This window comes from Equus przewalskii, chromosome 19, assembly GCF_037783145.1.
Source record: "Equus przewalskii isolate Varuska chromosome 19, EquPr2, whole genome shotgun sequence".
NCBI classification, from domain to species: Eukaryota; Metazoa; Chordata; class Mammalia; order Perissodactyla; family Equidae; genus Equus; species Equus przewalskii.
In genome coordinates, this window is record NC_091849.1 from 57,510,630 (window position 1) to 57,537,148 (window position 26,519).

A 26,519-nucleotide genomic window follows, 5' to 3' on the forward strand; every position below is an offset into this window, starting at 1 on the left:
CACTGACAACCCACTGTGCTTAAACAGCAGCTCTTAATCAGAACACAATAATTAGATAGTTAGAGTCTGCATGATGCTTAGATATTCAGATGGGCTGCATGGCACAGACACAAGTTCACAAAGTTGTTTTTATCTTTCTTTTTCCTGATTTATCATATGCTCTCTCTTCTAGCATTATCATATGGATATATTTTATAGTTTGCTTGCGTCAATCATTTAGTGCACAGCAATGTAAGTATATGTCACATACACACACACTAGCACATACACATACAGTTACTATGACACAGTAACCATATAAGGAAAGAAAAAAAAAACAAAAGGGGCAGACAAAAAAATCTTTCAAATGCAGTATATTTAACAAGGAGGGGAAATCTGCTTAGTTGGCTGTCCTTTTAATTTCAAGGTAACTTCATTGGTCTGCACCCTGAATTCCTTCTAAATCTGATTGCAACAAATGTCCAGTTGCTCGCTCTCACAGGATGAATACCAAGTGTTTAGGGAGATAGTCCCTTAGTAAATGCCAATCCTTTCAAACAAGGTTTTGGGAGAAGTCTTTAGAATATGGTCAATTATTATTCTGTATCTCTGCAACTCTCCTCCCCTAGAAAAAAACGTTTCTCCCTGTCTTTTTATTAACAAGCTTCTAGAAAAAGGAACCTAAAATCACTCTGTTGCTTTTTCCATTTCATTTATTCTTAATCAAAATATTACAACTTCTTTTCTGTTCTTGTCGTTCTCCTGAAACTGCTGCTCAACCTTTGGTAGCTTTGGTGTTGAACATGTATTCCTTTTGGAAACTTTCTCCATCCTCAGTTTTTGTGACATTTTCCCTTGTTCTAACACCAATTTCTCTAGTCCTTAACTGCTTCTGTGGGCTCCTCTTCTTTAGCCCACTTCTTGATGGCTGACCCCTAATCCTTAGCTCTCCTCTCATTCTACAAAATTAAGCCAATCAATGATTGTGGGCTCCACTCTCACCTTGTAAAGACTCCCACAGTCACGTGGTCAGGATCTCCTATGAACTGAAGGCCCATGTTTCAAAGGACTGACTCTATTTCACAATGTCCCACTGATGAGAATGACACGAAGCAGGAATGGACTGATGCACGGACTGATGGATTAGTGGTGATGGCAAACCAGTTGTTAAATACTTGAAAGTTATCCCTGTCCCAAATTAACACAAATGCAAAAACGAACCTGCCATCTTTCCCTGAAAATAATCTTGTGATCCCTGTCTTAACTAAGAGATCATAAATTCTCTGCTTACATAAGCCAAGCTGCTCCTTTATTTCCAAGTTTTTCTATCTTTTTACCTATAATTACTTGCAAGTTAAATAGTTTTCACAGCCATCTCTCACCCTTATTGCCACAACATCGTTTTTTGCTTAATTATTCCTATCACCTAACTTTACTAATTCATGACCTGTAGTCCAAACCCCTCCAATCCTATATTTTAGTTGCTACCAGAGTGAAAACTACATAATGTCACTCCGTGTTCAATCATCTTAAATGGCTCCTTCAGGCACCAGCATACAAATATACACTATTTCGCATTTTACGCAAGATCCGTCATGCTCAGGCTTCTGCTTTTCCAACATCAGCTCTTCCTCCTGCTCAATTCACATCAAACTCCACGTTTCCACTATAATAAATTATTTCTACTCCTATTCCCCCTCTCTGAGGGCTTTCCTTACCTGAGCCTGTCTGTGTGATGTTTGTCTGCCGGGAATGACAGTCTACATATTATTTCCCTCGTAGACACTTGACCATCCTCAGATCCCCGCCTCACTGCAAACTCCCCAGGCCCCCAGGGAGACCACAAGGCTTCCTGTTCTAGTTTTCTATATCGCCTCTGTGTATTGTGCATACTCCTATTAGAGCAAATACCTAACTGTATGAGAGATGCTTGTGTATCTCCTCAATACAATATTAGCTCCTTGAACCTTGAGGACCTACTTTTAATTAATGTATGCTCACAAAAATTAAATTCTATATGAAAACACATCTTTTACTTGGGAAATATACACACAGTTAGGAGGTAAGAGATCAACCCAAATGTAAAAGACTAAAGATTAATTTATGTGAGTTTTGGAATGTTCTCATCCATTCTTTAATGAATCATTCATTTAAAAGATGCTCCTTGAGTACCTCCTAGGTGACAGAAACTGTCCTTGCCTTGGGGTATAGAAAGGTAAATAAAACAGATATTTTCTACGCTTATAACAGCTTCGAGGCTGGTTTATCTAGGAAAAAGTCAGTAAAGTGCATTAATATTATAGAAAAATTCACAAAAGTCTGTTTAATGATCAATAAATTGCTAATGGATAAAGTTGAATCTACGAGAATTTCTGCATACTTACAGATGTACAATTTCCTTATTTTGTTAAAGGAAATTGTGTTACATCAACTATGAAAGTGACTTTTATTCTTTATGGACGTTTGCCTTGAAATTTTTAGCTTACCTATAATGAAGTCATAATATTTATAATATAGTGAATAGATTTATACCCAATTTTTACTACTTGTAGGACTTTGAAATAATTTCATTTTATATCTCTAATAATATAAAAATAGCATGTTCAAATATGTAAACAACAATGGTAAATATAGTAAGAGAAGAGATTCGTAAATGTTAATAAGCTATTGTGCACTTAGGAAGCAATCTTAAATTTTTAAAGTAACTCTCTATTACACATGAAATGGAGCCAAATAATCAAGAGTGTTTAAGTCAGCCAGCAAGTTCTTATCCTAAAGTATGGGTTAATAATGAAGACAGTAAGCTAATCATCTAAATGGAAATTAAGAATGATCTGGCATATGCACAAAACTCTGTAGAGAACATTCTTACATCTTAGTAACACCATATGAAGTCGAGACTGGGAATGGTCTTCCAGTTGAAATCTTATTTTTGGTGTGTTATTAAGCCAACCCACTCATATATCCAGGGAAAATCACTAGCTTAGGGATGAACAAAAGCTCACATGCTTAATATTATCATGAAATGTAAAGCACACGTAGTGCCATAAGATGGAAACACAGCCTGATACTGGGGCAATTCTGTATGATGAGAACAGTAAACTTTTAGCATATAGTTGTAGGATAAATTAAGACACGTGTTAGTAGAATTGCTCAAAATTTCTTTCGGGAACCATGTAGATGGCCCTGCTAACCAGGAAACATTTTTTAAAGTTTTTCTCTTTCCCTTTTTCATAAAATGGCATAATAAATATATTTTAAAGCATCAACAAAAATACCTGGCTTACTCCATGAAGATCTGGAAATCCACCGATAAAGATAGACCCTGATTCTGGCAGGGATCTTCCAGATACGTGACTGATGGATTCGCTTGCTTTCATAGTCCTCCCTAGAATAGTCAGTTCGGCTTCACATGGATCCAATTCTTGCCTGCAAGCATTTAGGAAAGAAATTTATGCTTTTAGTATGTGTTATATAAACATTTGTCTGACCAATTAATTAAGCTATTACCAAAAGAAGATTTAAGTAAATAGATTATCTCATCATAAAATCAGCAAAGCCAGAAGTAGATTAATCTGCTCTAAATTAGAAACCCTTAATGCTCTAAGTACATAAATACAAAGCTGAATTTTGACAATACCACAAATTGTAGCAATCACCTAATGAAATAAATAAATCCTGACAATAAACAGATCTTTCTCAACAGTGACTAAAATGAGGTTAAACTGTAATATTTTACTTCAGTTTTTTACATCGTTAAATTTTCTGAGTGAAAAATATTGAAAAGCATCAGGTTTAAATATGGTTATGTAGTGTACAATATATCTTTAGGTTGAAAACAGTAACATTGCAGACAGTAATTAGTTGTGGAGATAGAAATCATACCAAGAAGTAACACATGTAAAAAATTTTTGGAAATGAATAAATCAAATATAACTTAATTAGGAGAAACCCAGTAATAATTTTCATACGTTCATGTTTTAGAAAAATAAGATTAAAAATACTTCAACAATGCTTTAACATGTAGATACACATGTTTCATTTACTCCAGCCACCTGTTTAATCGTCTACTCCAAGGATGGAGAACTATGGCCTATGGGCCAAGTCTTGCCTGCCACCTCTTGGTAAATAAAGTTTAACTGGAACACAGCCACACATTTCTTTACATAAAGTCTATGACTAATCTCACAGGAGAGTTAAGTAGCTGCAACAAAGACTCTGAGGCCCAAAAGCCAAAAATATTTACTAACTCTTTACAGGAAAAGTTGGCAGATCCAATATCTAATCAATTTACCTGTTTATCTACCAAGCAAGTAAACTTTATCATAATCCTTTTCAAGATGATAGTACATACACACATTATAAGCCTTCCATGTAAAATTCACCTAACAACGTCATCCTATATCATGGATATGTGACATTCTGCCTTTCGTATATTTACATAAACTTTTAATTGAATTACATCATGCATGATGAAGAGGGTAAAGGGTAAAACTCTATGAAATACCAGACTGTGAACTTACTCAAGCTAACTACTTCCTTGGTTAAAAGGCAAATTGCTAACAAGAATCTCCACTCCAACACAAACACACATTATCACAGCCCTTCCATCTTCATTCAACATTATGTTTTCAATATTCATCTTTGTTATTGAATTTAACAGTTTGCTCATTTTCAAGACATCATTTTGTTGCTGTTTCACAAATTACTTATTCTAGTGTTGGTGTACATTTTGGTGCTATTATGAATATTGCTGCTATAAACCTGCGTGTACCTATTGTTTAGTGCACATACACATGCATTTCTGTTGGGAATTTAGCAAAATTGATTTAGAGTTGTCTGTGTTTGGAATATATGAGCTGTTGGTTACATGTATTTCAAACATTTTATTTTCTCTTTCAGTGTTCTACATTTTTACTTTCTTAATGGTGTCTTTTAATGATCAAAAGTTCTTTATTTTAACGTAGAACAATTGACCAATATTTTACTTAATGATTTGTATTTCGTTGTTAATGTTGTTCTTTTTCGAACTCATTTTTAAAAATATTATTTTACTACTAACATTCAGCTCTATAGTCCACCTGGGATTTTCTTTTCTATATAGTACCTGGCATGTATCAGTTTCTTTTTATGGAAATCCAATTTACTAGTGACATGAGTGGAAAAGAACCGTCCATTCTCCACTGTTCTGAAATATCACTTCTGTCATAAATCATGTCCAAAGACATGTGGATCTGTTTCTAGACTCTCTATTCTGTTCCATCGGTCAATTTCTCTATCTTTGTGCAAATACATCACTATCTTAAAACTTACTCTGAAAATATGGTATTTAATACAGGATAAAGAGAGTTTTCCTACTTGGTTTTTTCCTCCTCAACATTCTTTTGGCTCTGGGGTGGGTGTGCGGGGGGTGTTCCTGGGCTCTCTATTTTATTGGTCCATATTTCTACTTTATTGGTCTATATTTCTACCCCTGCACCAATACCACACTGTCTGGAATACCAATACTTTGTAATAAATCCAGATATTTGTAGAGTAAATCCTCTTACTTGATTTAGCTTTTGGATTGAGATTATCACATATCATTTTCTCTTTTTTTTCTCTTAATTGTGATGAATTATATTGGCTGGTTTTTGAATGCTTGCATTCATGAAACAAGTCTAACTTGGTCATAATGTATACCTTGCTTATATAACACAGGATTCACTTTTGTATATTTTAAGGAATATATGTTATATATATTCTATATAATATATAGTTTACATTATATATGTTATATAATATATATTTTATTGTGATATATATTATATTATATATACGTTAAAGAGAGAGATTGAACTTCAAATTTCCTGTCTTGCATTGCTCTTGTAAAATTTTGGTATAAGATTATACTGTCCTTATATTCCTTTAGAAGGTTTATGTGATATTGATATCATATCTACCTTTCATTTATGATAGAATTCACAGCATAGCCACCTGGGCATGCAGTTTTCTTTGAGGAAGGTATTAAATATGGATTCAATGTATTTAATTGATATAGCTATATCAATATAGTATTATCATGTCTATTTTACTAAATTGTGGGGGTTTTTTTATACGAATTTTTTCATTTATTCTAAAATTTCAAAATTATTGGCATAAAATATTTCATAATTTCTTTTTATTATATTTTTATTGGAGTTGAAACTCTAATGATATCTTGTGATATTGGCTATTTGTGACTTTCCTTGTTTTATTTGTTTTGTAGATCCTCATTGGCAGGGAGGAGTAAATTTCAAAGAACACACTTTGGCAGTGTTGATAGTCTCCATTGTCTATTTGTTCTCTGCTCCATTAACTTCAGCTCTTATCTTAATGATTTTCATCCTTTAACATTCTTTGGACTTAATTACTCTTCTGTTTCTGGGGTTTTTAATCTGATATATGCTCTCAAGATTGTAAATTTCCCCCTAAGAATAATAGAATAGCTATGTTCAACAAGTTCTATTTTTCATTTTCATCTGTTCAAAATGTTTTCTAATTTCTTTTGTGATTTTTTTTCTTTGGTCCAAGAATTATTCAGAATTGTATTGCAAATTTACAAGTATACCAGGATTTTCTAGCTATTTTTTATATTATAAAAATTCAAATCGAGTTTGTTCAAAGAATATTCTTCATTTGCTTTTAATTCTTTGGAAAGTATTGACTTAGGCTGCATAACCCAGCATATTGTCAATTGTAATAATCTTTTCATAACTCTAGAAAGTGTGTAGTTAAGTGTGGTGTCCTATAGATGTGAATACGGTCAGGTTTTATGCACACATAAACATGCACATATTTAGCCACTTTTATAATGAATATAGAACAGGAGCAATGAAATAATTAAATCATGTCTACGATGTGTGTACTCTTTTTTCTTAAGAAAAAATATTTACAGAGTTTCCTTATATCCTTCTTCCATCTATATCATGATCCAAAGCTAACAGAGCTAAGGCCAGGTGTGGCCCTGCAGCCAGTATTGAAGCTTTGATAAAGAAAGTTTTGAAAAATTTTTGAAAAGATAAATGATGGTCCCTATATTAAGAACATGGGAGAAAAATGTGTTGAACATTTTTAGAACCCATTTGATATTCTTGGATGCTGCATTTAGAAGCAAACCAGAAGCTTTCTGGGTTAATTACTTCTTACAATTAAACTGTTAAAAATATCTTAGGGAGGATATAGCTTCCAGGAAGCTATTCATTAAATGATAAAAAGCACAACTACTTTTATTCCAATCAATCTCTAAATTTTAATGTTTGGAAAAATAGCTTGTAGTGTTTTGTGATATTAAAATAGCAATAATAATTATTCACTAATACTGTGCTAATGAGCTCATTTCCCATATTTCGTGAAGCAAATAAAACCCATTAAGATATCTGATATGTTTGTTTGGTCTTTGGTTGTAATAACTGAAAGCATAAATTAAAAATAATATATATGAACTCTATTGTTTTTTTTTTCTGACTACAGAAGCAACACAAGCTCATCAGAAAACATTAGGACAAATAAACAAATTTATGCAACATCTAATTGTTAAAAATAAGGCAACAGGTTCAAAATGGAGTTGCTTATGCTAAGCCCCCAAGTCACCAAAACAAGACCTAACTTAATCACAGTTTCAGTGCTCCCAGAAATGGAATCTTAAACCAGTCGATCAGGAATCAGCTGATGAGGACTTTCATTATTATTATTTTTTTTTCAAAGTATCCTTTTTGGTGAAGCATATTGGCCCTGAGCTAACATCTGTTGCCAATTTCCTTGTTCTCTCTTCTCCCCAAAGCTCCAGTATATGGTTTTATATCGTAGTTCTTCCATGCGGATGCCTCCACAGCATGGCATGATGAGCGGTGTGTAGGTCCGTGTCCAGGATCTGAACCAGTGAATCCCAGGCCACTGAAGCAGAGCACACGGACTTAACCATTTGGCCACAGGGCAGGCCCCCAGATCAGCATTACTTAAGTCATCTGCTTGATAACCCAGCTGTCCCCTACAAGGAAAGTACTATTGCAATTAGCAATCTGCTTTTTTGTGTAGAACAACTTCCTTGCTCCTGCTCCCTTCTGCCTGTAAAAACCCCTTGCCTCGTATAGTTCTTCAGAGCTCCTGTCTATCTGCCAGATTGAATGCTGTGTGACTTTGTGGTTGTTCTTTGTCACTTGGACTTTACAGAGATATCAATAAAATATAGGCCAATAACTATACATTGTCTTAAAATTTTTTTGATCTGCATAATTTTCTCTTGTATGACTATATAACAATTTATTTAAGCAAAACATTGTTGGATATTTAGTTTCTAAGATTTTAAAATAATAAATAATTATATGATAATTAATTCTTTAAAAGTCAACTCATTCTTATTTAATTATATCCTTAGGAAGTACACTTAGAAGTGAATTGTTGAATCAAATTATGGGCAATTTTAAGGATTTATCATCAAATTGCTGAGTGACAGTCTAGAAACCCTGTTCCAATTAGCATTGCTAGATTGCCAAAGGTTTTTAGTTTTATATTTATATTCATGTGATAAAACCTATCAGTATTTTCAATATATTCTCTGCATGAAAATCCTTGCTATGCAAGAAATAAATTTTTGCTTATATTTTATGTTTATAGACAGATTTGAAGGTCACCAACACTTCACAATAGGATTTTATGTATATAGCAGATATTTCTTCACTTTGTACTTTATAATTTTTCAGTATGGCATTTGAAATTGATTATATTGCTTTAGTCATCGTAGTGGCACAACTTATTTTAATACGATTTGGTATACCAAGCATCTTCTCTTATAATTCTTCTTCAAAGATTTTTTCTCCCTTTTTTTGCAGGTAAAGATTCTCCCTGAGCTAACATCTATTGCCAATCTTCCCCCTCCCCCCCACCCCTGCAAAGGCCCAGTACATGGTTGTAATCCTAGTTGCGAGTCGTTCTAGTTCTATGTGTGCTGCTGCCACAGCATGGCAACTGACAGACAGGTGGTGTGGTTCCATAATCAGGGAGTGAACCCGGGCTGCCAAAGCAGTGAGCACTGAAGTGTGTCTGCTACGCCATCAGGGCTGGCTCTGAAGATTTTCTCGGCATTTTGACATGTTTATCATTCAGAATCTATTTTTTACTCCAAAAATTGTCAGTGGTATTTTTATCAAAAATAAAAGTTATTCTATATTCTAAAATTTAAAGAAATATGCATATATGTATATACACACATACATATTATGTGCACACACACACCTGCATATATGTATCTAAAATGCATATACATATGGGTTTATAGTATTTATATTATAAATTAGAATACTTTATTCCAATGGGAAGAAAAATTTCTACCTTTTTTCAACCTTTGTGCTTGGTCCATATTCAACTGTGGTCTCTATCCTTGTAGAACTGACTACTTCAAGAAGAATAATGAGAAAATGTGACATACGGTACATATGAATTTAAAGTACGATTGTACTAAGTTGTGTAGTACAGATGATATAAAACAAATTAATTAAAGTTAGAAATACTCCAGAACTGATCCTTGCTTGATGAAGATGATAGGAAAAGGAAAAAATAAAAGATACTGCAGATGTGAGATTTTGAGTGAGGGGTGAAAGCTAGAAAAGAAATGAACAAAGCAGAGTTTTACAGGCCTTTTCCGCCTGTAGTTGAGGAGAGTTCAATCAATTCCACATCCTTAAGCTTCTCTCCTTTGAACGTGTGGGGCACGTTACAGTCCGCACAGAGACTATGCTACGATCTCAACGGCACCAGGAGAGGCCCCTCTTATGTTACTAGTGTGTCCTCACACCTAGAACAGGGGCTTGTGTGTGGCACACACCACAATGTGTGTTGAATATTGAGCAGTTTTACAGGACACCGCCTGAAATATATAATGAATGACAGCATTTTTATTTTGAAGATAGCACGTGCTTTATTTTTTCCAATTACAAGTATTTATTAGAAAATATTTCATAAAATGCTGAAAATATAAAAAAGGCAAACTACAATAACCTGCATTTATCCCAGAAAGAAGAATATATTATAATTTAAAACTTTCATATTATTATAGAATTTTCCCTAAAGTTGAGAATGTAACATACTAGCTCTCTTTAAAACTTTCATATTATTATAGAATTTTCCCTAAAGTTGAGAATGTAACATACTAGCTCTCTCAGTTTGTATTATTAATTTAATACATAATGTAAACATTTATGTATGTTAATATTATTCCAAACAATTAATTTTAATGAATGCATAGTAATTGTTCATATGTCTGTACTCTAATTTATTTCTAAAACGTCCAATCATTGGATATCTGGATGTCTTTTCCCCCAGCTTTTCACTGCTTTCTATAAAACTACAATATACGCCTGTTCCATACATCCTAATACACATATCAATTTATTTTCTTAGGAAAATTTCTAGAAGTTGATTTGCAGTATATAAGCTTTCTCAATACTTACATTGTATATTACTAAATTTTCTTCAGAAATTTGTCTCAATTACTGTCTGTAATGGTTAGTTTTATGTGACAACTTAGCCAGGCTACAATCCCCAGTTAGTCAATCAAATACTAAACTAGGTCTTGCTGTGAAGGTATTTTGTAGATGTGGTTAACATCTATGATCAGGGGACTTTCAGTAAAGGAGATTGATTACCCTCCGTAAGGTGGGTGGGCCTCATCCAATCCGTTGAAAGACTTTAAGAGCAAAACTGGGGTTCCCTGAGGAAGAAACAATCCTGCCTGTGGATCGCAGCATTACTCCTGCTCAAGTTTCCAGCCTGCAGGCCTGCCCTTCCGACTTCGTACTTATCCAGTCAGACCCCACAACTGCATAAGCCAATTCCTTGAAATGAATCTCTTAATATCTATCTTCTGCTTGGTCTGTTTGTCTGGAAAAGCCCTGACTGGTACAGATTTTGGTACCTAGAGTATAGAGAGTACCCAGATGATTATTTGACCCAATGTATAGGAAGATCTTTCATATTATAATCACAACATTGAAGCAGTAATAATGTTAACTGAGTATGGAATTTGATTCTTTAATTGGAGCTGGACCCGATAATAGCTTTTGTTAAACTCTCAAGACATGTCTCTCTTAATTAGACTTAGCCACATGGAATTTAATTCCTAAAGGAGGTTTTCCACATGAATAGCTATGGATCTGTGATTGGCCTTTGACTGTCAACTCCACCCTCTAGACTCACCATGACCTTCGATCAGCATAAAAGAACAAAAGAGCGGAGAGTATTGGGGCAAATATAACATGGTGGGAAAGTAATTTTTTATAGATGTAACACATTTGAGGCTTTTCCTTGAAGGTTGTCATGATTTTTATGATTTTAGTAGCCTTTCTCTTCATGGTCACAGAAGGTAGACAGCTTCATCATCAAGAACACTATTAACTACGTACCAATTCTGCAGGTTTTCACTTTTGGATAAGTATGGGAATTTTTCTTTCATACTTAAAATTCTGCGTTAGTTATTCTTGTTTTCAAAGCTATTATCATTTATGAAATGAATTACCCATTGTAAATGAATACAGGGGTGGCGTATCATCTTTTCTTACACACTTATTCCAGAAAGTTGGCAGCTATGATGAAGGAAGATGAAAGGTAAGGATGCCTCTATTAGAACAATGTAGACCATCAGGTTTTTTTGGCGAAAAATACAATTCTAATATTTCATCTAGTAGGATTGTTATTTTATTCAAGAGACACGCTTTTTAACAGCAGTCATATCTTTCCCCTTAGGCTCATTAGAGCAGAGGCAATGCTGGTCTGATTGTGCCTGATTGACTCTAACAGGAATTGACTGAACGCAGGAAAACAGTCTTACAACATCATTGTTTAGCATTTGCTGATAATACAGTTTGCCTAGCACATCATGCAGTATAAAATTTTTCCATCAAGGCTTTGTAATGCTTTCTCTAAAATCAACACACAGGGTGCTTGAAAGGTCAGATGAGTAGAACAGATTTTTCTGGCATAATTCTAAATATATGTAGAACTCTCTGGAGGACTCCTGGTGTTTGAACTACCTTTAATTGTTCTCCTCCCAAACTTGCAGTGATCGTGCATATTTGTCATTTGTATTCACATAATAGTAATCATTAGCAACTCTCCCCTAATTAGAACCTGAGAGAATATTCAGTGTGCCATAAATTCTATCCCTTATGTTTAGGTTTTCAGGGTAGATGCCAGGCAAGGTCAAATATATTGAATACAATAGAGATGTGGGTGACCCACTGATTTATTATTCGCCTGGCTACCATATCATTATACAGCAACAAGTTCTAAATTTCCACATGTATTAGCAAGGACTGGAGGGGATATATGAAATAGGCCAATCTCGCAAATAAGCAAACAAAAAGACAGCACATAGTAAAATTCCATCATGTTGGATATCAACTCTCTCATCTGACTATTCATGAGCATTATAGAAATTACTCTGATTTTCACCTTATGTTTAAGAAAGCTGTTTTTCACTGACAGGGATAAACCTTCCTACAGAACCTGAACATGTGTTATTCTCTTTGTTGATTGCTTATCATACTTACATTGAAAACAACATTAATTTATTTAGTCAACCTTAAAAACATAAAGAAAATTATCATGAAATCAAAATAACAATTGTCTTTTCAGGGGAGGATTCAGACCCACAAGCCACTGATTCACACAAACAGAAATAAAAGATAGGCATTGATTTAGATATTTGATGCCAATACACTATTTTTTATTAGTTCAAATAACCCCTGATACCTAGGGATATTTTATATTCATTTAACCTAGAAAAGATTTATTAAGTTCCACTTGAAAATTGATTTTTTTAAGGGGAATTAAACAGATAGAGAGGATCTTTCTGTTTAGGAGGCTGATTTAATTCCTGTAATGTCTATTCAAGTAGTTTCCACAGGTAACATGGATTTGCTCGCAGCCTCCACTCCCCCATCGTATCTTTTCAAAAAGTAAAATAAGTTAAATTCCCTGATTTAAAACTGATCATTGCCAAAAGAATCAAGTCTGAAAATCTTCACTTGGAATTCAAGCACGCAACTCCTCCAATTTAGGCTCTGATTCAACCATCTGAGTCTCTGACAGGTCTACAACAGCAATTTTCTGCTACGCTTAGGTCTGTCTCCTCACTTCCGCACCTGCCAAGGTTTCTTTTCTATCCATTTAAATACTACTCATAATTAAGAATTTACCGAAACGTCACTTATAACTTAAAATGTTACTAATATTTGCAGTCTTCCTGATCGCTCTACCATCTAACACCACCAATAGTGTGCCATTCATTTCTGTATTCAACTGTGGACTTTTTCTCTTGTTATGTGATTGCTTGATATTTCCATGTTTTGCCTCTCCAGTGAAAAAATAACCTCTCGAATGGCAGCGTTATGATTTATCCATCCTTCATTTCTTAATGAAGCTTAGGCATTGGCTTACTGATCTTAGAAAAATCGATTATGCATTTCAGTTTATAGTATCCACTGTGTTCCTACAAATACAGCAATATTCTCTTCTACCCTCAGTGAGTGTGACCCGAAGGCAGCAGCCTCCTCATGTACAGGAAGCCCACAGGCTGCCTGTGCATAGATGCCACCTCCTTGGCGACCACAGATTGGCACCGGTCTCCATGTTGAGAAAGGATTATCCCTCTGCCCATGGGGCTTTCTACTGGCAAAGGAACCGCATTCATTGAGCCATAGTCAGATTTTCTAACAATTATGGGCAGCTGACAAAAAGCAGCTAACAGCTTTGAATTTAGTATTGAAAACACCATGCAATTGAGTTGTTTTCTGGCTAATTCTAAGCTAAGTATTATTTCAGCTGATCTGATTTTTTTTTTTTTCCTGGTCTTTCCTTTCAGGGTGCATACTCTTAAGAGCCAAAAGAATAGACATTTTATCCTTTGTGTTCTTATGTGGAACAAAAGTTACTCTACATCACGTCACGAGTCTTCTGAAAGATTGTTCCCTGCTAAAAACTCAGATCTTTCTGCTGGATAATTGGATTTCTAAATATATTTTTGCATTTGCTATTGAGATTAAGTATCAGTGATATGGTTAATATCCCACATTAATTATAGTGATTCTAATTAAATTATGTTTCAGGATCTGTAAAACAATATTCAATACTAAAATAGACATTAGATTATTAAGTCCTAAGATCACTGATTAAATTTAATCAAGAACAACATATCCAATTATTATCTTTATCATTATGAGGAATTAAGCCACTTCTAGCAATATTTCTTTGAGATGAAATATCTACTTTAGAAAAAGAACATGAAGAAAACGTCATAAATGGAATTAATTTAGAACACATTTACACCTTATAGTATGTGGCAAAATTATATAAAGAAATTATTTTAAAAGATGATATTCATAATTTCTGAAGACTTCTGAAGATTTCTGATAAAATGTCTTTGAAATTTCCTTTTTCTAAATTATTAAAAGGATAAAGTAAACCAGCAGATTAATTTTGAAATACAGTTTATTAATTTTAAAGAAGGTTTATATAGTGGCACTTTAATTCCACCATGGGCAATCCCTACTAGAATCTTGGGCTACATTGTGACTACCTCCAAAGATGTTCAAGAAAAGACTAGAAGTGGAAGCGATAGAGGAAGTCTGCTTATTCAGAGAAATAAGGGGAGGATCAAAGAGTACATGGAAATGTATAAAGTGATTTGGTGATGAAATCTTTTCTCAGAGAACCCAGATTCACCTCTCTTCATTCTTGAATCCAAAACTCTTCCCTTTGGGTTACTGATGACAAATAAAAATGGCAAGCAATAGGATATATTGGAGAATATGAGGAAGCCATTTGGTATAAACCTAATTCGGCCTGACCTTGTCTTTCCAAAAGGGCCTGACCTAGGCCATTGAGCATGCATTGTATATCTGCTTTAGAGATTCCCTATGGCAAGAGCAAAGGCCCTTGAGGTAAAGGTGCAAGTTCCCTCCCCCTCCCAACGTTGGCGTTGGCGTCTCCTTAAGGATTAAGCATCTTTCCTTAGGCTAGAAACTGATTGCTCGCCCAGCTCGAGACAATAGACTTGCCTCCTGCTACGCCAACCAAGATAGCAGACCCACTACCTGCTGTGTCCACATCAAGCGCTGTGCCGACAGGGCAATCTTGTGACTATTGTGGGAGGGACATTTCAATCATATGTAAAGCACCCTCTTTGGGGGTATATAACCACTCTGTACACCTCATTTCTTTGGTGCCCTTTCTTCCTTTGGGAAGAAAGGCCCCAGGCCATGGTCCTCAGATTTCAGCTCAGAATAAACTCACCCAAATTTTCATTTACAGATTGGTTATGGATTATTTTCATCAACACTGGCACCGGGGAGTCAAGTAGGCTTACACGGCAAGTGTGTCCCTCACCTCCTCTGTTGGGGGTGGTCAGCTCATCACAATTTCAGAGTGAAGCCTATTTCATTATGAGAATCTGGAGAGCAACTCCCTAGTCAGATCAGTCACAGAAGTAAGTTGCACAAAGCTCAACACATAGGTGGGCATTTTCAGTTCAATCTAGTTGCATCCACAACTGCTTGTAAGGTCTATTTGCCTTAGGAAATGTCACTGGGAATTCCAGATTATTCTGCTGCATCACACAGATTGTGGGCAGGGAGGAGGGAAAGAAGATGAGGCGCCAAGCTACCTGACACCATATGTGCTTGTTTGCTCACCTGAATTTCATTTTAGAATTGCCTAAATTACTTCTGTTACCCGGTCCTTTCCTAAATCGCTTAATATATGCATAAATGTACATTACATATATATGTTTTATGTAATAAATAAATGTAATATAATAAATATAACATATAATATTGTATATAAAGTAACTGAATATAATAAAGGTAATATATACTATAAATTGTAATATATAACATATATATAATATATGTAATATATAAAACATTTATACAACTTTTTATATACATATATACACACACACTTTCGAGAGGAAAGAGGGAAAGCACAGACTTTGGAGTCAGAAAGAATTCCTTTTGACTACCAGCTTCTTCATTTACTATCCAGGAGACATTTACTCTTCATTTCTCAAGTATTTTCCAGTACTACTCCGTGTCAGGCAAGACAGTCCACACTGGCATACAAGACAGACACAACAGAATCAGCACCCTGCTTTTGTAATTCAGGTCTCCAGAGAGCGGATGGCAGCTATCAAGCATCAAGATGCTCCAGGGGTGGGCAATGATTTAATCTGAGACATCAGGGAACACATTCCCAAGAAAGTGAGATTTGAGATGGAATCTGAAGAGTCAATAGGAATCAGTAGACCAGATGAATTAGGTAAGAGTGTGCTAGGCAGTGGGCACAGCATATGCAAAAACTCCTGGGGACAAAGAGAGAGAGTTGGGTGAGTTGAAAGGAAACCTGGCGCCTGGAGCACAGCAGACCCGTGTGTGTAGGAATGCTGGTGAGAAAAACGGGATTAGAGAAGTGGGCAAGGCTGCTTCACTTATTCCATCTCATTTCCACATTCCATCAAATGAAATGTGTGAGTAAGTTAGTTAGTGGTAAAAGCCTGTATCTTAATCCACTCACCCTTTGACTGTCCAATAAGAGGCTTGAGCAATTAGACAGAATCAAACGCTCAGTGAATGCTGGTGTTTTTGTTTGGTTGGTTGGTCTTGTTTGGAGTCTTAGTCAGCTAGGGCTGCCACACCTAGACTGGGTGGCTGGAACAACAGAAATGTCTTTTCTCACAGTTCTGGAGGCTGTGAATCCAAGATCAGGTGTCATCCTATTTGGCTTCTCCTGTGGCCCCTCTGCTTGCCTGCCTCAGCTGCCTCCTCCCTGCACCCTCACCGAGACTTCTCTCTGCGGGCAACTCCCCACATCACTTCCTCTTCTTGTAAGGACATCAGTCATATCATATTGGATCAGGGCCCACCCAAAAACCTCATTTAATCTTAATCACCTCTTTAAAGGCCCTGTCTCCAGATACAGTCACATCCTAAGCTACTGTATCTGGGTGAATTTTGTGGGGACACAATTCGGTGTATAACACTTGATTTGTTCAGACTATTGCTAGGAATTGTCAGTCTGTTTCTCTCTTTCGCTCCAGGCGAGAAAATCTTCTGGAACTGGCTTTTTCTCAGGGAGAGCTTTTTCTGTATGACTCTCTTGCTTCATGCCCTCCCCCATTTTGTGCTCTATGCGCACTTGTGTGCTCCTGTCCTCACAGTGTCAGTATTGCGTTTGCTCTGAACTTACTGTTCATGAAAATAGATCACCCCATAATCATATTTATATATCATGTGTACAAAGACTTTTGTTATGTAGACTAAAATTAGAGTTAAACCATACACAGTTGTGACAAAAGAGGTGTATTTACCAAGTACGGATTGCTTGCTTTAAGGATAACACTGATAGGACAATAAAATGATACAACCATGGATGAGATATTACAGTAGAAGTGACATTATTATCAACAATCAGAAAGCTACTGAGGCAAAGCAAAACTTGTTCCAATGACACTAAACTGAGAAAAACAATGTTCAATGAACTATGGAAAATATACTATTCAGTGGAAGTCTGTTGAAGCGCAGGTATCTAGCTCACCAAGACATTTAATACCACCACATATTCTGAGTGAAACTTATGAATCCTTTCCTTATTTACCCCTATTAGATATTACTGTTCAGTGTTCTATGTTGCATTATCTTTTTTAGTGTAAATATTATTATTATCCCCATTTTACATCTGAGAAAATCAGGGTTCAGAGGTTTGACCAGACCAACTTGTTCAAAAGCCACTGCTAATAGCTCCAGGCCTGGGATTTGTTGATCCTGATTCCAAAACCCTGTTGCTTTCTTTGACTGCCTCTGATATGCCAAAGGGAGCAGCAGAGAGGCAGGCCACCACACAGATGCTAACTAGTGACAGTGAGCCTCTGCGATGTGTGCATGTGCCTGAGAGACTGGAGTTATGGAGAGTTATAGGAGATTCATGGAAATCAAACGACCATACACTTTAGACCTGCTGATGAATGCTCATCTCTATCAGAAACACACACAGGTGCATGAATATACACATACACACACACACACACGCACAGAACAATAAAGTTTCATGAGCAATTGGGTTTCATCATCCATCACTTGGAGTCAGCCCAAAGCTGCTGTAGGAAGACTTGTTTAGGCAAACCCAGTGTAGCCTTAAATCCATCATCGCTATGACATCTATACTTTCAGGGTCTCCAACTGCAGCAGCTTCAGACTCAGAAATCACACTTATGACCATTCTTTCAAATAACTTGAAGATAGACAATAAAATTGAAATGAACGTTGATGTTTTGAATCATAAAATTTTAACGTTCAGTTTTATTGGTTGCATACAGCCAAACTCACAAACTCTGGTTCATTCTTAAAATGTTCTTTAAACTTAAATTGACTCTTAGAGAAAGGCTTCATCAATTTTCATGAAAGATAACGCTATTTAAAATAGCAAAATGGAGGTGCTGGAGCATCCTGATATGCTTGATGCTAATGAGAGAAGTGTGGATTTTAATTCCTCCCCTGAGAGATTAAGCCAGATTCAGTGCTACCCAATCGTAAATCATTTCCAAGAGATTTCTTTTATATACTATTTTTAAGAGTTAGATAAAAACAATTTCAAGTATAGCCATACATTATTAGTATTAATATATGCATGTGTACGCACACACACACGTTACACATAATTTTTAAAAAGTAATACATAAGAGAATTTTACCAGAAATTATCTTTGGAGTATGATTTCTGTTCTAATCCTTTGGACTAGGATTAGGAAAAATTTTATGGAAGAGCAAATGAGAATAAACAACAAGTTAATCAAAATATTTCTCATTACTACGTGTTTGAAACATAATAATTTATAGTTCAAGACCTGTAGGACCTAAAGATATAGAACATACATGTGATTGTGACTGCTCTGTAAGTGAAAAGAACTTTAGAAAGTCACAACTAGGTGGCTTAGTGTCCCTTATGTACAAACTGAGTCACCAGGGAAGTGAGAAAGAATTCCTAGGAACAATTTAAAGAACCACTCTGTGGCTAAATATCCTTTGATTGACAGTGAATATGTTTCTCTAACTTTTGTAAACCGAATACTTAAAGGAGGGGTGGTTCCCAGCATGTCTGGAGTGCAACGATTACCAAACTTGAGCCCAAGCTTGGGTGCAGGGGCAGTGTGAATTTCAAGATAGCATGTTCTTCTAACGCTGAGTTAGTCCCTTCCAGAAAGCCCCATGGAGCGTATATTCATTCCTCTGTGAGACTCAATAGAATATATAACACAAGAAACCTGTTATCTTCTGTGCTATCTGTGGGGTACAGAGAATTGGGAAATTCCGAAACTTTAGTTGACTCCTCCTTGAAAGCACAACACAGATGGCTTCTCTTTCCTTTTTCCTTCCAGAAAAGACCCGGAAGTTTAACCTAGAAACATACAGAAGCAACTACCAGGGGACAGACTGTGAGAGTTTGCAAACACCAGGATCATGCAGGGAGGTGGTCACAAATAGCTCAGGGTACTAATTATTGGGTTTTGTGGAGCAAATTTACCAACGCCATATTTTGACAATTGGGAGCTGAAAAATGCTCTTGTTGTTATTTGTGTCTATGTTGGTTTGTTATGGGAAGAAGAAAACAGAATGAAGTCTTAGAGAAGGTAGGAGACACATGGTCCTCATTGAGGACAGCTCATGAGACAACTGGTCACTATGGTAGCTTTGTGTTGAGAGGTCTGCAGGGTCTTAAGTCCATTTATACACATTTTTATGAACCTAAATTAAAAAAAAAATACATGTACTATGCAAGTGCTCTTGGTGAGGGTTTACTTTGGAGACAAAAGGGGGAAAAATAAGTTCATTTGTTTGTGGGCAATCTTACATTTTAGATAGCCTGGTATTTTAAAAACCCAACCCTGTCCTTTTAGAGTAACTACTGATTCCTATCAGTAGAGGGAGCCACAGATGAATCACTCTTGGACAATTACAATTTCCCAAACTAGGGCATTCACAGACTCTTCAGAGTGCCGGAACCCAGGTAAAAGAAGCTGTAGGGTATAACTCAACCTAGCAGGAACCACGAGTCCGTGAATTGATGTAACATTCCAGGTCCTGGCTAACATTTTCTCTTTGCTTCCCAAAGTCATATTCTATGTTCTAGAGCATTCTCTGAAGGCTGATAGAAACCCAAGTGTAAAAAAAGAAATCCGATTCATTGTATTTTCTTTCTATGGAATGAGAGTGAATTCTCAAAAGATGTATCTGAGGTTGAATGTGATTTGTACTATAGCTAGATTCAAGGCTTTATTAATTGGAAATAAGAGTCTTCTTGTTCTCTTGTCACTACCAGAATCTCTATGTCCAATGAGCCTTTTACTTCAGTTGAAGCAAGAGCTGCAGTGGGCTCTGAGGGGAAGAGAAGGCTAATAATCACAGCCATGGGAAGACTATTTTAGTGGATTTCAATGAAAACTAAATTTTTATACTATCTGGTTCCAAATGTCAGTGTCTTCCTTTTACAGTAAAATAGTATTACTTAAACCTTTAAGGCCAAAGCCTTTGTTTGTGCGTTTGCCCGTAAATGTGTGTGCGTGTGTGTATGGGCATGTTCATATTATTTTTACAAAACATGGAAAACTCTGTTTTTGTCTTTCAGAATGATGTGACAAATAAAACACGTTGACTCTCACAGTATATGGGCTAGACTGAAATGTCACACAGTCGCTTCGACGTGTATATTGGTTTTTCTTCCTTGTCTGTGTACTCCCAGTTACTATGGTAATAAGCTTTCTGTGCACTATTCAGGGACATTTTATTTCCCAGATAGAATCTATAACTTTTATGTTAAGTGAAGAAACAGATTTTTACATACTCAAAATTTTCAGTTGGGTAGTAATTTTTATTTTAATCTTGGTTTAACTACCAGCATAAAGACTAATCAGCTTTAAGGAAAATGTGCACTGTTTTAAGTCTCTAGAAGCTAAAGATTAATGATCCACACATTTGTGCATTTAGTGCAGATAACCAGGAGAGAAATAGGAATTTTTAAAAAATATTTCTTAAAGGACATCTTAGACAAAAAAATTGATAATAAAAGTATTATCAAAGGTAAGAATATGAGAGTCTTATTTCGAGAGAATTCAGGTAATAAGCATGAACATAAATACTCATTTCACACCTCCTTCCACTTCAAATTTCTATTTAAAAGACAACTGGATTGTACAGATAGGAAAAAAAGTCACTTGACAATAGAATTGGAGGTTAATGTCCACCAAACCAGAATTAAATGAGTGGAAATGTTAAGAAGGCAAAAAATTGAAATTTCTTCTTCAGGGTCAAAGCACAAAATCCTCCTGACAAATAATGTGAAAGTATCCTCAGCAGTAGAGTGAGAGCCAATGGTTCCCCAATGGCACCCAAAAATGCAGAGATGCATTTTACTTTTTCAAGAGTATTGAACCTCTTATTGTTCCCTCTTTCCCCACTTCACCAGTTGTTTTTCTCTCTTGTAGAGTATTTCGAGCCACATACAACAGGCTTTAATATCCTCAATGTTATAAAAGAGCAAAAACATCTCCCTTGACCATTCTCCCCCTCCATACTTTTCTTCAGTTTGAGGTTTCCCTTTATAGCAAAATTCCCTAAGAATTGTTTATATAAGCTGTTCCTAAGTTTTCCCGCCCATCTGTCTTTACCAGTTCCATCAGGCTTTATGAAATTGCTTTTGTCAAGCTTATTTTTTTCCCTCTGCATTGACAGTCTAACGGCCATTTCTCATTCCCCATCTTACTCAACAGCTGCGCCACATGGGTTAGATGATGTCCTTCCTTCTTCCTTCTTTTTTTTTTTTTTTAAGGAATATTAGCCCTGAGCTAACATCTGCTGCCAATCCTCCTCTTTTTGCTGAGGAAGACTGGCCCTGAGTTAACATCCGTGCCCATCTTGGCTCCTCCTCATTTTCCCGACCTCTAAATATTGGACAGCTTTTGAACCGGAGTTCTCCAATTGAAATTCTCTTTCACCTGTGAGGATCAACATTCGGACCCAGAAGGATCCAGTATTGGTCTTATAGGAGGATATACTAGCTTTGTTTCCTGAAATGCTAGCCAAGCGAACCGAGAACCTGGCTGTTCAGGATGCTGAGGGACATCCTTGGTGCTAGGAGGCACATCAATGACACAATTTGTCCCAGTAGAAACCCTTTCCCTGTGGAGTTAATTCAGATCTCTAGCATAGAAAATACATCTTCACCTGTGAGTACCAATGACAGCAGCTCTCACCACGCTAGGCGGGGCTGCTATTTCTGTTGTTTGGGCTTCCTGTTATTTAAACTTTTCTCCTTTGATCTGGGTTTGGAGTCCTCTCCACTCAACCACCCTCATGAAAGAAATTACAAGCCAAAGCAAGACCAAGGCCTGTGCTGCTTCCACACCACTCCTGTTCCCTACTGTCTGCTAAGATAGCGTGCAGTTTCTCTTTGACTGCCAGCCAAAATTGGGCAAACATAAGCCTCCATCTGCAAGAAGGAGTGCACAAGAAAAACAGAAATATTTATGATACTTACAAAGAGTTCCTTATTTAAATTGGAGATATAAATTGGGAACAACCAGTGTGTGAAGATGCAAAAATAAATTCATTAAAAACTGGAAGAAAGTAATTGTAAAAATATTCTCAAGAGAATTTGAAAAACATCCCATCTACAAAACTTGACCAAGTAGACAATGTAAGGAAACACTTTGACATTAGGAGCATTGAAGGAAGATGACATAATATGGCTAACAAAATAAAAACTATAATGAAATCTTTATATGAAAGAAGTACCTCTACAAAGCTGTCCTTTGAGAGTCTGTCCACTAAGAGTAAAATATGATTCAGCAGACAGAATTCAAAGCAAGAAAATTACAGCTGGAAAGGACTGTCGATGAAATTTGAAGTTAGCAAAATATACAAAAATTTCTAAATACTCACATTAAATGTAGTTAAAATTAAATAAAAATGAATTTATTTTAAAGAGAAAAGCTATGTTATAAAATCAATATATGGTTTTGAATCTAATAGTTATCAAATAATGGGAAAGCTGGTGGAGGGGCATGCAATGCTGCACCCTGAATCTTGTCCAAGAGGAAGCTGAAAAGTCATAGTTCTGTTCATAAGTATAACATCTATTTAATGATTGATTTAAAATTTACAAAACATTAATGTGATGCTGGCCTGGTGGTGCAGTGATTAAGTTCACATGCTCCACTTCAGCAGCCCAGGGTTTGCGGGTTTGGATCTGGAGCACAGACCTACACATCGCTCATCAATCCATGCTGTGGCGGCATCCCATGTACAAAGTAGAGGAAGATTGGCACAGATGTTAGCTCAGGGCCAATCTTCCTCAAGCAAAAAGAGGGGGATTGGCAACAAATGTTGTCTCAGGGCTAATCTTTCTCACCAGAAAAACCCGGCAAAACACATTAATGTGACTATTCACAAAATTAAAAAGAGGTGGTTTATCTTCAAAGTCAGTAAAAGTGATTATAACAAAGCATAATATACCATCATTGAAAAAGAAAATGTTAAAAATCCATAAAATTATAGTACCAAGAAGAGCACAAATTATTGAAATAAAAGTCTCTCAAATACTTTAAATTTGGAGAATTACCAATAAAAGACGTATTGACACTCGATGACTCAGAAGTGAGTAGGCAAAGTTACATCAGACAAATGAACACAAAAAAATTAGGGTCTGGTCCCATGGACTGGTGGTTAAGTTCGGCACACTCTAATAGGGAAGTCTCGGTTTGCGGGTTCTGATCCTGGGCATGGACCTACACCAGTTGTCAGCCATGCTGTGGTGGCAACCCAAGATAAAGGAGAGGAAGACTGCCACAAGTGTTAGCTCAGGGCTAATCTTCCTCAGCAAAAAAAAAAAAAAAAAAAAAAAAAAAAATTGAAAAATTAGGTCAAGAACTAGCATTCAATAGCAATAAAATTTCAAACACAAAATGAGACTATTTAGATCATCTAATTCTAAAAGTCACAAAACAGTTAAACATATAAAATAATGAATGTGTAAATTTACATCTATCAGGAATTCAAGGGGAAATGGACTGAAATCCAAATGTACCCTGGGAATTTAGTACATCATTACTGATTTATGAAATAACAAGTTGGAAAAAGAAATAAGAATACAGAAGACTTGAAAAATACGATCAATAAAATGCAAGTAAAAGATATATGTCAAATTTTCCCTATATACAGAGTATATCTAGTTTTCTAAAATCCATAGAATATTTGTTTTTACTTGCAACCAAGAATATTTCAGCAAATTTTTCTAAAAGCACACTATAGATATCACAATTTGAAAATACAACAGATCTAGCATAAATAAGAATTTTTAAAGAAAAAATTTAAATAGCACATTTAAAGTAATCGTCCTCAAATAAATGATAAAGAACGAGGACTCAGGAGATTTATGCTAAGGGGAATTGAAAGGTATTTGACAATATTTATCTAATACTGTGTCTACCTAAAGGTGTTGTTGGACAAATGCAGGGTTAGTGGAGATGTGTCCTCAAGGTGAATACAGGAGAAAAAGGAGAAGGCATTCGAGAAGCTGAGGGGGTTGATAATGGAGAAGTTGATGTTCGAAAACGGTGAGGGTTGATGTCTAGTAAGAAGCTCATCTCGTTTTTTTCTCTCTTACTTGAAGAATCTCAAAGATTTCAGCTGGTAGGCATGTGCTATAATCTCCTGGCAGAAAATAGCACAGTCCCTACATTCCAGCTGGATAGTATGGCAAAAGCAAATGTTTATTACTAATTCTGGTTAACAATGAAAGATCAGCCTTATATGATTCTCTCTCAACAAGCCTCCATTTTTTCTTTACTGTGAATAAAACAAAGTGTAAACTCACAAGGATACAGAATGTGAAGAGGATACATCAGTAAATGGGAAATTTCAAAAATTTTCTGGATACAGAAAGCAGATGGAAGATTGCTGGCTAATTTAGCAGAGTTTATGATGCTTCCACCTAGAGTTTCTGCGGAGGAGGATAGTGGTAGAAGCAAGCCAGTCTACGCCGCAGAACTCCTACAAGGGATAAGCTACAGACGGAAAGCCGGGAGCAGGACTAAAACCGTGGGTTCTGCTTGAAGCATCCGTTGAGGGCAGGTGAATGCTCAGTTCCCTTTCTGCATCTTGTGTAGCCAAGTATTCCCACGCTCTCTCATCAGAAAGACAGAAATTCATTCCTTGTTGTACTCCACCCCCCACCGTTCCCGCTCACGGTTTTGGCAGTGGCCTCGATTTGCAGCCTCACAGCTCCACGTCTCCCACGCTCTGGCGTGATACCTCCGCCCTCCTGTTAGGCCAGAATGTGGTGACAGCTCCTCAGCCATCATCAGAATCTTCTGGGCGCCCTTATCTCTGCCCAAAGGCCGATAAATAGTCTGTCTGCTAAACTCCCTTCAATTAGACTCTTTGAGTTTAAACACATCCGTCTCCTGTTAGGACCCTGACTGATACATCAGAGAACAGGAGAAACTTTCAAAAAACCGCAATTAAACAGTACCCTCAGGGAGGAAACAGAATGCTGTTCTCTTCATAAAACCACCGTATCAGGGGAAAAAATCAGGGCACTTAGATGAATAATAAGACAGAGGTCTTGAAGTATTAAAATACAAAGTAAAGAAAATATCCCAAATGTTAGATAAAGAGATGGAAAATCGGTGAAAGAACGTGAGACTAGGAAAGGAGATCTGTAGAGCCAGGCCCCAAAGGGCCCAAGGAGCGTCCCGCCCAGCGAGGGACAAAAGAGAAAGCCCGGCTCTGTGAAGTGTCAGGAGACTAACGGAAAGGGAAGATCCTAAGAGCTTCCCCAGAATGAAGGCATGTTACTGAAAAGAAAAACGATCAGCGCTCTGAAATGAAAAGCAAGAAAGATGTTGAAAATTTTAAAAAACTACATCTAAGATTTTAAAAAATCATATAAGGGCTGAAATGCGAAGCACAAAAATTACCTCGGAAATTATGACAAAAGATAGAAATGGAAACGAGGAGAGGAGAGGAGAGTGAGAGGCCCAGCAGTCAAGTTCCTGCCACAGAGCAAAGGGTCCGCACAGCGACCAACACGGTGAACCACGCAAGAACACCACCATGTACGACTCTGAAATTTCGGAAGACTGAAACTAGAAAGAAGAGCCTAAAAGAGAATTTCAAAGATATCACATACAAAGAAATAAATATCTGAAGGGCATTAGATTTTCAACAGCAACGCTGGATGCTAGGGATCACTGGAGCAAGGCCTTGAACATTCCGAGGGAGAATCTTCACAGTTTGTCTGTAAAATGCTAAGACTAAAATTAAGTCTGAGGGAAGAAAAAAGATACATACAGATGTGGCAAGACTTTCACTTTCTCTCCCTCATTTGACTCGAAAAAGCTAAAGTATAAGATGCTTCAGCAAAATGGAATAAGAGAAGAACGGGGAAAAGAGGCATCAGGAGATCGTGTGAGCAAACAGA

At 36.4% G+C, this 26,519-nt stretch overlaps 1 protein-coding gene across 1 annotated transcript in view; it reads right to left on the reverse strand.

The window, feature by feature from the left end:
* Positions 1–26,519, reverse strand: part of LOC103546271 (protein eyes shut homolog) — a 1,017,652-nt gene that overhangs the window by 500,546 nt on the left and 490,587 nt on the right. The window contains exon 18 of the mRNA XM_070583910.1: positions 3,258–3,408. Within this exon, the coding sequence (XP_070440011.1) occupies positions 3,258–3,408 (151 nt within the window). The remainder of the gene's footprint in view (positions 1–3,257; positions 3,409–26,519) is intronic.